Here is a 17,861-nt window from a genome sequence, read left to right on the forward strand (position 1 = left end):
ACCACTGTCCACTGCTGAACAAGCTGGGAAGAAGTCACATCTTTAGCTTAGTCCAATCCCCTTATATAATATACAGACCTTAATTTAGCTCCAACTCTGATTCCATCTGTCAGCTACGAAGGATGATATTTCATTTTTCCCTACTAAGACTGTATAGGCGGCAATCCAGTAGAGAATGTTGTGTTACAGTCAAAACAAAGCAAATTTCAATCAATTATTCACTCATCCTTTAGGCTAATTGAGAACGGTATGCTAGAAAAGAAAATGTTTCATTTTTTCAGATTTTTTTGCAGTTTGATTTAGTTTTATTCACTTATTTGTTCAACCTTTGACTTGCTTTATGTCGCCAATTACCTAAAATGTCAGAGGCGAGAGGCTTGAATATCAAAATGTCATTTATACCCCAGTAATCTCAATGGTTTTTGATGGGTTTGTCTCTAATTGATTTAATCCTTGTTTATGTCACAAGATTAAAAGTCATTATTTACAGTGTGTGTTTTTTTATTTTTCATTTCATTTTTGAGAATCATCTTTTTTTAAATGGGGGATTGTGACTGGCCTCCCTTTGATGGTAGCTGCGTCTGGGGAATCTGCCCCCATTAACCTCCCTGTTTTCTATAACTGTGCATTTTGAAAGGCAGTTAGTTAAATAAGTTTTTCCCTTTCTACTGGAGATCCATGCTGGGAGTTTCTTAAAATGGAAAAAAAATACTTGTTTTCCAAGTATGCCTGTAAATTAGCTGTCTTTTCCAAACCTTTTCTTATACCTGAAGTAAGACTTATTGGTAGTTTCCTGTTTCAGTCCTCTCCCCCTTGTGGAGTTTTAAACTAAAGATTGAGAGAAGATCAAAGCCTGATCTTGGCCACTTCTATCTACCTCTATATACCGTAGAAGACAGACCCTGCTGGGCTGCTCTCCATTGCTCCTCTGTGTCTTCTGCGTGCTCAAAGAAAACCAAAAAACTCAGCATTTCCACTGACCCAGTAAGTCACAAAATTGAACAAAGTACTGCAGGGCAGCAGACTGTAAACCAGGGAGTGCCTGTACTTACTGTATCTTATTACTGCCTATGACAAACACAAAAAGGCCACTCAAAACATAATATGATTCATACTAGATCCATAAGATTTATAAACAAAATATAAAACTAACGGTGAAGTTACGGAGAATGTGAATATGGAATTGTTTTGTTACTATTACAGATATAAACCACACAAGTTCATAATCTGAGATCACAGGAAGATCTTATCCCAGATATGAGAGGAAGTCATGTGGTCCACGTAGCTCATCTGGTTAGGAGTTACAGTACTGCAGGTGATCCAGCGATCTCATCCAGCCATTATTCACAGTCTGCTCTGACAAAATATCTAGGTAGCTTGATCTAGTCCATCACGTTCTTCTGTGCAAGCATGTGCTACCGGTGCTCAGGTTTAAAGGCACGTAGCTTTCCGTTCCACCAGTGTCCTCTGGCTCCTGTTTCACCGATGATTCTGAAAACCGGTCTTGCAACCAGGCTGTCGATCCAGCAGGATCAGCATTACCAGTTACAGGTCATATGTGCTAATTATAGTCTCTGTACACTGGTACAAAGTGTCCTGCAGCTTTATGTTATCTTATGCAATATATATCCGAACTAATACCGTTAGTCCAAACCTGATACTCATTTTCACACTTAGCATCTCGCCGTGAGGCCGCTGTCCCCGTTAAATTCCTCTGTAGTGAGTGGTGTCTTGGAATAAAGCGTGTGGAGAATCCCAGCGTTCATCCGCCTACCGCTGTATCTGCCACCGTTGAGAGCTCATTTCAGTAGCACTGAGTGTGTCTGCCTTTGAGAGATTAAGACTGAATGTGTTAAGATTTTAATTTAGAGAGGTGCCACTGCAAAAAGGCCACGTGGCTCATGTACGTTGTGACATAGTTATTTTTATTTTTGTATTATTTGTTTTGGGAAAATAAAAATGTTTACAAAAGACAGAACATTAGGATTTGCGTTCTACTCTTAGCTTAAACATTTCCAAATACAAAGGGCATCTTTAATGAGGATATGTAAAATAAAAAACCTTACAAGGTCATAATCTATCAAATGTACCTTCTTCTATTTAATACTGGTTCTCTGCAGAAGATAGACTTTATACTGTTTCAAGCACATGAGACATTTGTCTGTCTTCCCAGCCATGTTATGCCAGTTAAATTATACTATATAGATTTTTAATGCTAAGGTTCTATTTTCATTGTGGATTTTTTTGTATGTATATGTGGGGGGGGGGGTTATATCAAACTGTAAATTAGCTTAGAGCATTGCCAAATGTATTGTTTCTCCTTGTACCCTCTGTGTACTTCAAGCACACTGTTCCCAAAAGCCTTCTGTAGGCAACAACTGGGGACTGTATTAATTCCACAGTTACCATAGAGACTTCACTGTGACCGTTGAGACTGCTGTCCTACTACAGCTGATGAGAACTGCTCTACATTACAGACTCTAATGGCCTACTTGGCTCTCAATCTCCACTGCAATTCTTCATTATAAATGAGCTGTTTCTGTTACTGGGAAATTATGTCAACCTATTTTATGGCATATTTCAGCGAAAAAGTCAAAAGGACACACAGAAATGTTTGATGTGGTAGATTATGGTGAAACCATAGCAAAGTGTGCTGAAGTACAGTGAAATCACAGTAAAGGAACTGGGAAGGCTACAGAAGTACAGTAAATCAAGGTGGAATGTGAGATACAGTACCGCAACAAAGCAAAGTAAAACTGGGGAAAAACTGTGGCAGTGCTTTGCATATTGTGATGCCAGTGGGGGGCATGGACATCAGATTGCACCGATATAGATGGGGGTTAGTTGGATAGTTTAACAGTGTTTATTATAAAAATATTTTAAAAAACAATATGGATATTGATGTTCTTTAAGCTATGTCCTGTTGCAGCAATTGCCTGTTGACACCATCTTAGTGCGGGCAAATGAATCCACACACGGAATGATGCCGGACTACAACTGTCTTCCTTTTTCAGGCCTACGAGAAGCGCTTTCCTACCTGCCCTCTCATCCCAGTCTTCCTGGGCAGTGAGGTTCTCAGCGAGTTCAAGAGCGAAGATGGCTCCATTCACGTCCTAGAGAGGAGCTGTAAGCTAAATGTTGATGCGCCACGACTTCTTAAAAAGGTGAGTGCCTGCCTCTCTATAAGCAAATACAGCACAATGATCTTATGCAACTCTGATACGATACCATTGGATTTGGTAGATTTATGGCTTTGCTGTTGTCTGTGAATAAAAATTGAATTATGCCTGCAGATTAATGTGTCAGAGATATTAAGTGATAATCTCCTGTCTAACTCTTTCAGTGGATTACCTTCAATCAGTATGAAAATAAAATTCAACTTTCTTGAAGCCGAATATGCTCATTATGAGGTCAATGATAAAAAAAACCACACTCAATACGTATTGTGAAAATTGCAGTTTTCTAGCTTTGTCAAAATGTATCTCAGTGCTATTCTGAATTCACACCTGTTAAAATCTAATGTTCCTGAGATGTGTCACCTCATTCAGAGCTAAAGAAATCAGCTCTTATGCAAGAATGTCACATCTTGTACAACATTACTGGCTGCTGCTCTAGTAATACATTTCCAGATCTGATGGATGAAAGTCATAATCAGGACAGTTTGTTGTAGAGAAATCTGAAGCCAAAACTTCTAAAAAACTAAAAACTCTTTTATTTATTGAAAAACATTAAAACCCCAAACGAATACGGGAACCAATTATAATTATATTTATATTATACTTTATAAAACAAAGTTGAAGTCTGTAGCTAACACAGATCGAGTCTAGACCTCAGCTGGAAAATGTATTGGTCCACCGAACTCAAACTAGAGTTTTGCAAAGTGAAGTGTATACCCAATTGCACAAGACCATTGTTACAACACATATTCACAAAAAAAGATTCCCAAATGTCAGTATTTTGTAAGTAAGGGCCACTTTTAATTTATTTTAACATCTCATAATGATATTTTCAAAATTAATATGTCTCTCTAAAATACAAATTTAGTAGTATTAGTAAACCAATACATGAGGTCATGTATAATTGCAGAAATTAAATCCACAGATAACGGGAAATCAGAATTTCCTTAACTAACAGGACAGCAAGCTATCTTAATCAAGGTTCAGTTTATTGGTCCCCAAGACTGGTCTGAACAGTTTCCTCTCACCTTCACACCTCTTCTGTCTTCCACCACTCCCTTCGTCCTTGTCTCCTTTTCCTCTCCTGTCTGTCTGAGTATTGAGCATTGTCGCTGTTGTTATGATTAACCAGACTAATTCCCCTTGGAGCACCGTCTCTCAGACCACCTTCAGGTCAGAATGACACTTTGGATCCTGCTCTTTTTCTTAGGCTCTGCAAATCCCTGTAACCATAAATCATGCCCATTAGGACTGAAAACATCACATTTTTAAGCATAATAAGCAAAATGTTCTGGGCCCAGACACAATTGCTATGTGACAATCTTGCATTAAATGTACGAGAACATTTGCCTCAGGGAGAGTACTGGGTCTGTAATTTCTTCTAGCAGTGTACCCTGTATTGATTGTGCCCTTTTTATTTTAGCTGTGCTGATTCTTGCATTCCAAGACAAATTCTGCATCATTAAGCAAGCCGAAGAGTCACTGTGGAATTTACTTTGGCCCATTTTTCCTCAAATCTCATCCTTTAGCTCAAGCTGAGTCAGGGCTCGGCTGTGACACGTAGTGTGTTACTCAGTGATTGATTTTTCAGCTTCTTAGAGAACTGAGAACTATAGAGAGTGATGTAGCTTTTGTATTCCTCACCATCAATTTCTTAGTCTGTTAAATTATGGCACATTCAATAACGTTAAAGTAATAAATAACAGATCTGAAGCGAACAGAGGACAGGACACATTTTATATTATATATTTTTCATAATATTTTTTAAGAACATACTGTAGGACAAACCCCTATACTGTCGGTTATGAAAAATATCATACACTGCTTGGTAATGACTGATCACTCAAATGGCTATATACAGTATATTTATTTCAGGTAAATTAAAGTTAAAATTAAAATTAAAGTTCACAAAACCTAGGCAATAAGACATTATAAAATAAAACAATAATGTATTTTAGCTCCATTCATTATATACAGTCTGCAGTTGTACCTAAAAAGCACTCGTTTATTATTTTCCAATTATCATGTGTAATTGTGGAAATAATTATATTAGTAATTATTATATTACTCATTAATAATATTTCAACCGATTTATCCCTAATCCAGTAGAGATTTCTGGAATGTTTTTTTGAGTTACTCCGTTTCAAGAATAGTGATATGGGATATGCACTGGCCTGATTATGTGTGAGAGTTTGTCAGGGAAAAAAAAGTTATTTTTGACACATCCAATATATTATGTTCGCTACTGGAAGACGTTACATTCTGAGCGCGGGTGGTTACAGAAGCCCTGAAGGTTGTGATATTATAATCATAATGATTTGCAAAATAGCACGTGGGCAGCTGCCATTCTAGATTTCTCTAAGATTTTTGGTCTTGTAGAAAAAAAAGATTAAGTCTTTTTGTGAACTGCATCTCCAGCTTCTGTGATAGAAAACAAACGATGATGTTGCTGTGTGCCCTGGGTATTGATGAGATAATTGTATTTGTTGGTGTTTTTATTGTGCGGAAGGGCCTGTATTGATTAGTGTATTGTACATCAGAAAGCTGTTCTCTTCTCTCAAGCTCCAGGGATCAGGCCTCTGGGAGGGAAATCCGCAGGGGAGATGATATTTGTGCAGCTGGTCCCCTTCCTGTGTAGTTAAGAAAGCCTTTCGTGAGTGAGGACCGTATGTGATCGGCTTTAATCAGTGACAGCAGAGAAGTCGTAAGAGCAGGACCACGCAGGAGGCCACATTGAGCAGACTGCATCTGATCATATATGGCACCTTCATCACTGTTCCTCCTTGACCTGAGAAACAGATGCTGTAGATGGGAAATTGAGATAGCTGTCGTTTCCTACCAGTGAACCTGTCTGAGTTTGTAAATCCGCCAGGCAGATGTTGGATCTCCTCTTTTCTGGTGATACATTTTTGGGGGAGTTGCAGAACATCTCTCGATTTGCATCTTTTTAGAGTGCAGACACATCTGTAGAGGATTATTCTGCTTTATGAAATAGACCTGTTTTACCCTTTTAATTTTTTTACACTTTTGAGTGCGTGAGAGTAAACAAGATTAGGATCTAATGAAAGAAATTAGATGGAACGGTATTTGGGCTCATTCCTACTACTCACAGTTATTTTACAATTATTTACAACAGTTGTGGGGCATGTAATTGTCTAATAAATATTTGTGTCCTAAACATAGTATCTATTTATCTGAGTACCTCCACCACCATTATTCACAAAGGATAAAATAAGACACACGGCCGTGTTTGAGATTTCCTGACAGTGTTAAAGCTGGTGTCAGGACCTGATTTCTAATGAACAAATCTATCTTTATAGATAATTCTGTGCTGGAATCAGCCCAGATACATACCAGGGCTGAGGAGAATATCTCACACAAACAGGGTCAAGTAACTGAACTTTTTAGTAGTGAAGCTGATTATGAAAGGACCTGATACAAATGTTCAAAATCCTCAAAGATCTTGACAAAGTCAACCCAGGGGACTTACTATCACATTTTAACACTTTATCATGACTCCCGTACTTTTTTGTTGTATACCAAAACATTAAAAATGTCCTAGACCATGGAAATGGTCATGCCAGCTTCGCCACTGATATTTATTGGTATTGTAATCACAGTTTTACCTTGAGTCTGATGTTTTATTTTCTGCTGTCTTGTCTTCAGATTGCAGGTGTGGAGTATGTCTACTTCATACAGAAAAACACGCTCAATTGGAAAGACAGGACTCTTCTCATTGAGGCACATAATGAGACCTTTGCCAGCAGAGTGACTGTCATTGAGACCTGCAGTTACAGCGTAAGGATGCCCTGTGTTTAACCGGAGTTACAGCCAACACATTCGTTTTACAAGTTACTGCTATTCTTCTATATAAAATATACTGTATACAAGATATATTTGACACATAGTGTTGCTATCACTATAATACAACAGTAAATAATGAAAGCAGTTTTTTCCTCTGTTTTTTTCATAGTACACATTATACAGTACAACAAAAAATATTATCAAAAGATTTTCTTCTATTAAAGTTAAAATGTTAACTTGTTTTCTAAAGTACTGTCCAAGTAATTTTGCAGGAATACAGCTTAATGCATTTGTGTGCCTGTTTAACAGAAAAATTCTACATTTTCAGCAGAACAAGCATTAATCTGTGCTGTCAGAAATGAGGCAGTTTTGACATTGCCTGCTGTCATTCTGTTTCCACTTAGCATTAATCTTTCAGGCAGTAATCCCTGTGAAATAACTCGTTTTTACTTTTTCCTTCAAAAATTTCTCATAGCATTGCAGAGCAATTCTGTTTTGCTGCAAGGCATTTATTTTTTCCCAGCGGCTACACCGCTAGTAAGTGACATTGGACCTGACATTCAGAGGTGCTATATCAGTGACTCAGAGAAATAGGGTTAAAATATTTCTGTGTTCGGCTCTACCTGTCAGTGTGGCTGGTGGAACTACTGTATGTGACTTAACCTGCAATGGGAAAAACTATCCTACATTTGGGAGGTGCTAATTACTGTATGTGCCCTGGATTTCCAATTCACGTACAGGAGCAGATCTGTTTATATACACATGCTGGATTTTCTGTGATCCGCCTGTAACGAAGCATATATGTTTACTGAGCATTACTGACTTCTCACATAGTCATGAATATACAGTGCTCATCCTTCGGCAAAGTTTCAACATTTTGTTGCTGTTGGAGCTTTCGGACAGGCCTTTATATTAAGAATCTACACTATGTACGGTACTCCAAACCGATAAGCTAAAAATGCTATTAGTATGTAAATTAGATTTTAAATCAAATGTGAATATTCACAGTTGTATATATATTCAGCTTACCTTGCACCAGAAATGATCAGCTCAGGTATAAAGAAATAGCTTCAGTGTTCATGAACAGCTGTCTGTGTGTTAGAAAAGCTGATAACATGACTTCGGGGTATCTGTCTCTATAAGTCAAATATTAAATTTCAAGCCACAGCCCAGCTCCTGTAGCGATACAAACTCAATCATGGAGACCAAGTGGCTTTGAAACATTTGAAGCAGTAGAGGAGCCCAGATCAGCAGGTCTCTTATCCTTTTGATTAGAGTGACACTCATCATTAAGAAGCTGAATGTGACAGTACCTGAATCAGATTTCCATTCTAAAGTGAATTACCTGGCCACAGGCACATAAACCGTGGAGCCCAGAGAGACTTCAGAGATTTGCAGTGATCTGTGACCGAGATGGGAATCATTGTTCACCTATAGACAATATCCTGTTTCCTTCACAAAGCTGACTTCTATGGGCGAGGGCAAGAAAAACATCTTTTTGAAGAAAGTTTATCTAAAATCTGATTTGAGTACTATTGAGTGGCCCAGTCAAATTCAAGCTTTGAAAACAATAAAAAACAATTATAGCTAGGCTCAATGTTGGCCGTATATTGACTATTCACAACACCTGACGGAAGTGATTTTGCCACAAAGAATGAATAAAACTACACAATTCTAATGTGCAAAGCTGGTAGAGATCTATCCAGAAATACTGGCAGCAGTAGTTGATGCCAGAGCTGCTCGTCGGGTACTGAATGAGGTGGCTGGAAATTAAGCTATTTCAATTTGTTCATCTTCTTCTCAGGTTTGGCTGACATTCAACCACCTTCACATACTGTATAATAGGGCTCAGTTCTAAATGATTATATTTTGAATTAAAAAAATAAATGTGTATGTATAATTAATTAAAATGTTACATTATTGCAAGACTTTGCAAGACAGTGTATGCGAGACCCTGTACTATACTAAGTGCAGACAATCTGTTGTTCATACACATCCGGCACTGTTCAATTAAACAAAAACTGACTTGAAAGAATCACTACACCACAGGGCCTGATTTTCCTTAAAATGTTATAAATCCTTCATTCATCTTGCCATTACACTTTTTTGTGCTTTTGTGAGTAACACGTTGTTGCTTCACTAGTCTTCTGCAGTAGAAAGGCAAGTTAAAATGTGAACATTTAATTTACTGACAGCTGTGCCTTGTTTGTTCTGGACCTCCAGCACCTCTCAGTTTTAGAGTCCTGTGAGTCAGGTCTTCTCCTTCCTGGTGCTGGGTACCCACACACCTGCTCGTTTGTGTTCTATTTAAGCAATTAAATCAACAAAGCCTTAAAGGACCTTGTAAAAGGTTTGATAGTTAAGAGGTTAAATTTCAACTGTTGCTTTCTTTTTCTGAACAACGCAAGCTTGTAAAAAGATGTTGCCTTTTAGCTGTAACATTTCCTAAATAAAAGCCCAACATTTTTAGGAAGATAGAAAAACAACTTGCAGAGGTTCTAAGATAAGTGGGTCATTTATAATAATCACATTACCAGCAGGTGTGTAGGTCCTCAGAAAGCTCTGTGCTCAGCACTTATTCACAAAAATTGAACATGCGTTTACAATTTAAAAATAGAAAAACTTGAAAAAAAAGGAAAAAGGATGCAGATCCTTGTGAGACTTCTATGTTTCTAAAAGTGCTGTGTATCATTTTCCTTAATAAATTCCAGGAGCTCTGGCTTGAACCAGGCAGTGGCTTCTGCAGTGTACATGGAGAAACTCTGAACCAGCCTCTGCTCGCTTGAATTCACTTGCACTCCTGCCATTACCTTCGCTGGTGGTGACCAGGTGTTTGTACACTTTGTACCTGGGACCTGACCAGAGTCTTTACGTTTGCCAATCGTGTTGTGAGACTGCTGCTTTCAGGCGCCTTGTGTTTTGGTGTCATACCACTTTGTAAGTATTTTATAACCAAAACAAAAGTCCAAAAATAGTCCAGAAAGGCAGTCAGAGCTTCACTGACCTTGTTGCAGTGACAGTGAAGTGGGAGTGAGGGACTGCTCTTCTGCTGCTGCAGAATTCCTCGCTAAGAGCCAAAGGCGTGACCCCATGTCTCTAACGTGTCCTGTGACATGCGGAATATAGGCCAGTGAGAGACACTGAGGCCTACAGACTAGATGGCAGCCCGTCAGAGTTCAAACTCAAAGCATGCCTAGTAATGTGTGATCATGGCCTTTGACATTACTAATTAAGCATGTTTTTTAAGATACACGCGTTACCATGTGTTTGACAGTGGAGGCTTGAAAATCCATGGGAAGTGTTTACGGTGATGGTATACAGTGCGAATGGTGTAGTTGAGAGATCTGGGACCTCTGTCACCCCTCTTACGTCCACTCCAACCCGGTCAGATTGAGCTCCGGCGCTTTGTGATTTACACATTAGTCACTGCTCTCAACGCAATATCAAAACTGCATTCTTATTGGTTTAGTGTCAGTATCGACATTATCATATTCAGCATCAGTGGAATTAAATAAAATCAAAGTACATTAGCAATTGTTATAGAATTTATTTCCTGTAAACTATACCTATAATTTTGGCAACATACAATCAGGAAAGGGGAAAAACCGAAGACTAAACAAATCCTAAGCGCATGGTAAACGCCTCCTATTGTTATCGTCTTTTAAAGGTCTCTGTAGCAAACAGTGGAGTACGTCAATCCAGAGAAGCTGTATAACAATAATTTTCTTGTCAGATACCAAGATGGCATCTATACTGTGTGAAGTGTACTATGAAGTGTATGTTTTGCAGCTGTGATAAATTACATGCCTTTGTAGAGGAGACAATCTATTTATTTTAGATTCCCCAGCTGTTAAATTTTTCCATACAGCACCAGTATCGTCCTTCCCAGAGTCACACATGTCAAAACGATGCAGCAGCCTGCGTCATCTCTGCTCAGCTTTACTGCCCACAGCTGCTCCGCTTTCTCTTAACGGGCAAATTTAAAGAGCGTCTTTCGTTTTACTGTAACGTTATGCTGCTTTTTGTTTCTCGATGAAGACCTGCTGTACTGTATATTCTGTATGTGCCACAAATTCTCCCTGGAGAAGAAAGGGTAACGTTTATAGGAATATCTGGATTGAATACATTTCTTGTTATAATTGGTGCAGTTCTTCCTAAGCATTTCGTTAAATGAAAATGTATGAAAAGGTTAACGTTTTTCAAAAAATGGTCTTTCTTTTGAAACAAGATTCCTGTGTAAATGAGTAATTCATACAGGGTATAATCTGACATGCTCAACATAAATAAATATTTATGTATTTTTCACTTATAGGTTCACCCCGAAAATGAAGACTGGACGTGCTTTGAGCAGTCTGCCTCCTTGGATATCAAATCATTCTTTGGTTTTGAAAACACTGTGGAGAAAATTGCAATGAAACAATACACAGCCAACATAAAGCGGGTAACTACCTGTATCGTGGGGTAATATTGGAAACAGGGCTGGCTGGTACTGGACTTACAGCAGTAACATTTCTTGTGATGTTTTGTAATACATTTTCAATGATACTGTTCATAAAGGGGTGGATACTTTATACTCTATTTAACTGTCAGATCCAGAGAAGAACTGCTTGACCATTGGTGACAGGCACTGGTACAAGCTAGCAGAAAGTTCATGTTTCCTGACACATTTTACTGGATTGTTCAGCGGTCAGTTTACAGGTGCATGGAGTGTGTAGAAAGAAAGTGAGAGGAGTGTCCAGAATAATTTATTGAAAAGTCATGTAGGTCATCAGCAATATACAGTATGTTTATATAAGAACTGAAGGGCAGCAACAGAAGCAAAGGTGTGGAAAAACAAAATCATGCAACGCAATTAACAAACAGAAGCAGAAACATAGAAACATGCATACAGCAGCTTGTTGAGGCTAATGTTCCACTCCAAATTAAATGGCACTGTACCTTATAAGTTGAAAGCATCTGTAAGAGTAAATTGACCTTGCTTTACAACAGCACACTAGCTGTGATCTTCTCACATTCCAGCACTGAGTACATTCCTGTGCCACTGCACACTGTCACTGCTGGTTTCGTCTGGAATTTGAGTCGAGTACTAATTGTAGCACTCAACCGTACCCTGCCGAGGTTCCTCCACTCGGTCACTCACTGATACAGCAGGGTGCAATAACGGGTATCTAATTAAAAACTGAGAACCCTGTGCATTAACTGCATTAATGACTGCTGTGTTCATTTTGTTTGCAGTCACCTTTGTTTTATAGAATTAAGCAAATACACCCACAGGGTCCGAAGGCAAGGCAATTACTTTCATTAGCAGTGTATAACAGTTGCCTTCATTAGCTCTGAGATGTTGAGCCTTTACTTTTATTTTTTCAGTTCTTAAAATTAAATGAAAAAAATAGTTTGACAGCAGATTTTGCTTTAGGTTCTCAGCCTTCCAAAGCTCCGAACTCTCAACAGCTGCTACTGGCATGTGGAAAGACCCTTCTCCACATGGCTGTATCCCTCCTAACAGCTTCTTTCAGGTTCAAAACCACACAGATCAGACAATCAGACCAAATGTAACATGAGCAAAGCAATCCCTCAACTGACTCTTATTGGCCATATTCACGGCCTCTCGGTGGGTGTCCTACATCTTTCCAACAGCAAAGGCAGATGTACAGTGCTTTGAGACATGTTCATAAATACGTTCAAGTGGTACAGTAGCTGTGTCAGCAAGTGTAGACTGCAGAGGAACAGGTACAAGGAACGGCTTGTCGTGTGCAGTTTCTCCAGGACCTTTCACATTGCAATGTGTCTCGCAGCAGTCATCTGTGCTGGCAGGCGCTGTCTTCTCCATGTGGTTTCTCTACTGTATGTGTGTTGTGTTGGGCATTCGAGGGGTAGATGTCACCTCGAATTTCTGTGCAGTCCCTTTTATTTTGGACCACTTTAATTTCTTAACACAATGTGCCACCGGTGTCATTCACTGTACGTCACTGGTCAAAGTACCATAAAATCCAAGGAATCATTAGAATGAGCGGCTGCTAACAGTGCAGCACGCGGTCTTCAAAGATGCAGGTGGGCGTTCCCACCTTGCAGCCTGAGCACATTAGAGCAGAGGTCCTTACTGTGTGACCATTAAGGATCTCCTGACACTGTTCATAAAAGGAGGATTACGAACTGTGGCATTTCTAATCAATTCCACATGGGCTTTCACCATCTGGCCTACCTAATTTCCCCCCTTAATTTTATTGTCAAAGTAATTTCTGTCTCTCAGTTGTTGCTTCTACTGTAACAGCCACAACACTGTTTTTAAACTTGAATGTTTCTAAAATGTTTACAAATCTGAAAGTGTTCATTCTTCCGGAGTCCAGAGTGTTTGTATTCAGTTTTGCTTGTTCAGGATCAATGTGAAATCCATGAATAGAGATTTTAGGGAGATGCTGGACCAGCTCAGACAGAGAACCACAGAGTCTTAGAGTGATGATATGCCTGTGGCTTCTTTTCAGGGTAAAGAGGTAATAGAGCACTATCTGAATGAGCTGATAGCAGAGGGTGTCACCGAGATTCCCCGCTGGGTCCAACTCGAGAAGAGAGTCCAGGCGGTGGCCACAGTCCAGTCCAGCACCTCCACACAGCCCTCCTTAGGAGACTCCAGACTGGAGCTGGATGTTCTCACACACAGCAGCACCAAAGAGCCCAGCTGTAACCTCAGCAGCAGCGCTACTGAGCCAACAACACCAGACGGTGAGTAGGTGGAACTGGAAATTACGTAACAAACAGTGCAGAATGTCCTTTATGAATTTGTGTAAAAACAAACGATGAAAAACCCTTCTATGTAGTGTCCCTGACTTTTGCAACAGGCTTGCAGACCTCAGATGTATTCCTTTATGTTTTAGTAAATTTCATTTGACATAACAATAATTTCCCAACAATATTTCCGAGTGAATTCAGCAGTACGTCTCGGTAGAAATGTTTGAATTGTTTTGTCCTGACTGCCCTCTAGTGGCTCAGCTCACACGTTAACCATGCGACTTTGCTTTCCTGTTTGCAGTGAACTTCATTCTTGTTATTTCCCTAGTCTTTGGGGTATAAATTTACCATATGTAACTGAGTTTTTCTATTTTATGAATGCACTTAATAAAATACATTTAAATAGGCTAAGACATTATTAAACTAACAATGTAATTCATTGTGTTTACTGTAGGTGAAATCATAAAAAAAATAGATTTGACTTCATACATTTGACTTAATTTTCACATTGTAAAAAGTAAAAAGTTTTTCAGTAAAGTGTTACCAAGGAAAGGCAAGTCTCAGAATTTTGAGAACTGAATATTTTCTTTTGTCACTCGGGTTGCTCACTGCTCTGTCTTTTCATTGACGTGGACCGTACGCCGATAGTAACAGCTGCTACCTTCAAACAAAGCGGTCCTTTGAGAGGGCCTGGACACCTGCCTGGACTGTCCTGTTACATAACGGGCTTGTGGTGTGCTTACTCCTTACCAAGAATTGGGAGAAAAGCTTTGCAGTTTCTGGTGATGATCTTCTGGATTAAGTTCTGGGTTTTTTTGTTTTAATATCATTTTTGGTATAGGATTGATGATTGTGTAAAACGTTATAAGCTCCATGAATATAAGCTCCATGTCTCTGAAGCTGTTCCTGTATTGCTGCGTGAATATCAGAACTGTGATGGACTGTGTCCTGTCCACGGTGCGTCCTGTCTCACGCCTCTTGCCTGCCAGAATAGAGGCTGCCCCCCTGCGGCCTTGTTTTCAGATAAACAGGTTATAAAATGAATGAAAGGACAGTATAAGAACATTAAAAAACTTTCAAAACGCATTAAGGGGTTAAGGTGAGTTAAGTGAAGGATGCTAAATGCTGAAATTAAACTGACTGAGCTCCCTGCAGCTCTTGTAGATGATAGAATAATGGGAATGTGTTAGGTGAAGGCAAACAAAGGTTCTGATACTCCATTAACTCTTCCTGGAACTGGCTCTAGTGCTCGTCACCTGATAACACCCAAATCGTGATCTTCTGAGTCCTTTGACTCTGAAATGTGTTGCTAGACTGGTGGCTTGAATGCGCTCAGTTTTTTCCAGATCATCTGTTATCGTATCTGTTGCTGTATGTGGTAGCAGTGTGGAGCAGTGATTAGGGCTCTGGAGTCTTAGGGGTGTTGCTGTGCCCTTGAGCAAGGTACTGTACTTCACTGAGATTGCTTCAGAAAAATGACCATCCATACCAATATAAATCATTTTGAGTAGATGTTACCTAGATAAATTAACATCTGATATTGGAGCTCTACCTACATCATAAAAGGCAACATCAGTCATATAATTTCTTCTTTTCCTTTCTTCTTTCTTTGTAAAGGTGTTACTCCCTACTAAACTCAAAAAATGTATGCTATTGTTTTCTGTGTTTAAGTAGTGAATTACAGAAGTCAAGAACTACAGTAAGATGTTTTTCAGTCTGTGGCGTAGTACTTTGGAATTCTGAAAGTTCCACTCTGTATTAATATCTAATATTTAAAAAGTTTTTGTTTGCTTCTTGGTGATCTTGAAATGGTGTCTGTTTTGTGTACAATCAGTATCATGTTAACCTTTAACTGTGGCCTGCAATAAAATTAAGAAATGTATCTGGTGAGATGACTATGACTCAAAAGGCTTTTAACTCTTTCTCAGCCCACAGATCAAAGTGCAGTAGGTCTGAGAGGCAAAAATGAAACTAAATCTCACACGGGCAGCTGAGATTCCTGTGAGCTCATTCATACCGTTTTTTTCTTGCATAGACATTTTTCCAGAAGCTGGATATTAATGTTCGATCAATACCAATGGGTTTGTAATGCATTTATTGAGAAAGTTATATATGATTATAAATGTTGTCAGTTGTTTGTATTCAGTTGATATTACCATATTCAGTGACTCATTGTTAAAAAAACTGTACTGTGGTATGAATAATATAAAATGTAGTAATTAATGCTATATAATTAATTTCTTTAGCAGACAAATTAGATGCTGATTACATTGAACGCTACCTTGGACAGTTGACACCTATGCAAGAAAGTTGTTTAATCCAGCTGAGACAGTGGCTACAGGAGACCCATAAAGGAAAGGTACTCGCATTTTGTCTTTTAGAACTATGTAGGACGTTACGATAATCTAGGAGAATAATGAACTATCACTTCCCCTTTAAAAAAAACAAAGCAGTATGACATTTCTTCATTTGTGTAACTGTCATTTTTAGCAGGACTTGCTCTCTGTCTCCTGTTCCATTCATCCTTTCCTTGTGTGTCATGTTTGTGAGCTCCTGTACTGTGTAGTGTGCTTCTCTACAGTACATGTGTGCTCTTTACTCATTGTGCATTTAGTGCTGGACGTTCACAGGCAGTCTGTGTGCATATCATTATCTCTTTAGACTGTTAGATTTATCTTGAACTTCATCTCTGGAAAATTGTTTATGCTTCTATGAAGATTATATCCTTTTTAGCTGGATGTTTTTCACCAAGCTATACTGTCAAAAAGGCACATTTCTCAATGCTGCATTTACTAGTGTATACAGCTAAGAGAAAAGTTACGCAAAGCACAAGTCCTCCAGTATGTTGACAGAGGTGCAAAGATAGCAAATGTACTGCGTGCAGAATAACTCCCAAACAATGATGGCACACAGCTAACAGCTCTAACACAAACAGTAAATAGTAATTAGATATACCAAGTAAAGTCAACATTATGATGCAATGAAACTGCTGACCTGACAATATATACAGTTAGTTTATTTTTCAAGCAGTGAAAATTATTTAGTCTTTTGCTTTGTTCTGTACTTATATCTAAGGAGTTGATAAGCTCTTATGAACAGGTTAAGATTTTTTTTTAATTTGTAATGGCATTATTGTTGTTAACTTTGCCTTCGGTTTCTAATCTTAAAATGGAAGTGGGCTTAAAGAGTTTGTTGCCGATTTCTTTTTGCCAAAATACTCATCGAGAGATAAAATAATTTAACACTCTGCCACTGATGTACTATTCACTACATGTTTTCCAAATGATGATTTTGTTCTATTGAGCAATGCATGATACATCATATCCTGATGTCCTGTTATGTTAAGTTAGTGAATACTTTGAACTTATAATATACTTAGAACAACACGTTGATAACAAACACAATAAAATATTTTGATATTTGTTCTTGAAATACAGTACTTAACATTGCAACCGTGATTAGTTGCATTAGTATTAGTGGCTTAACTCTATGAAAATAATTTTCTTTTTCTGTAGTCAGAAGCTGGTGAATGGAAACCAGAAAAGGTAAAAAGTAATGCATGCTGTGTGAACCTGTGTGGGGAGGAATCATCCGTTTCCAAAACAGACACAATGGGTCTGAAATATTATGTCCAATCAGCATTTCTACTGGCAGCAGTCTCTCGAGAGCAGTGAATGTTGTTAAATGTAATTCTGTCAATACAGAATTCTGCGGTTAGACAGATGGTTTAGGAATGTGAAGTACTAGCCAGAATTGTACAGGACATAGCATAGACTTCACTTTTATATATGAACATAGATGTACAGCTCCAAATATTCAGAGATTGGACAAAGCACGTAGCGCAGTGATCTCTGTTCCTTAATTGTTCAAGCAGTAGATATTTTTACCTGGAATGTATCTGCTTCCGTAATCTAGAAAACACATGGGAGAGGATTTTGGAAACATGGAGAGCAAACAGAGCCAAGCTTTCTTTTAACAGGACTTGGGGATGTTGTCCATTTACATTGATATCATTTTGCTTTTCATATTAGCGGATGCTGATAAACCCATCTCTGGTGGGTTTTTTTAAATAGAAAGAAAGACTTTTATAAACTGTTTATAAACTCAAGTGGAACAATGTTAAGGTTCCTCCAGAATGTATTTTCTGTGATAAAA

The 17,861-nt window shown here is 38.5% G+C and overlaps 1 protein-coding gene across 1 annotated transcript in view; it reads left to right on the plus strand.

Moving 5' to 3' along the window:
• LOC148818758 (SEC14-like protein 5) overlaps positions 1-17,861 on the plus strand; it is a 33,886-nt gene that overhangs the window by 8,303 nt on the left and 7,722 nt on the right. Inside the window, exons 4-9 of the mRNA XM_088936449.1 lie at positions 3,015-3,164; positions 6,843-6,974; positions 11,293-11,421; positions 13,463-13,700; positions 15,953-16,065; positions 17,222-17,251. Of these exons, the coding sequence (XP_088792575.1) occupies positions 3,015-3,164; positions 6,843-6,974; positions 11,293-11,421; positions 13,463-13,700; positions 15,953-16,065; positions 17,222-17,251 (792 nt within the window). The remainder of the gene's footprint in view (positions 1-3,014; positions 3,165-6,842; positions 6,975-11,292; positions 11,422-13,462; positions 13,701-15,952; positions 16,066-17,221; positions 17,252-17,861) is intronic.

The sequence above is a fragment of the Atractosteus spatula genome, chromosome 18, assembly GCF_055471065.1.
Source record: "Atractosteus spatula isolate fAtrSpa1 chromosome 18, fAtrSpa1.hap1, whole genome shotgun sequence".
NCBI lineage: Eukaryota > Metazoa > Chordata > Actinopteri > Semionotiformes > Lepisosteidae > Atractosteus > Atractosteus spatula.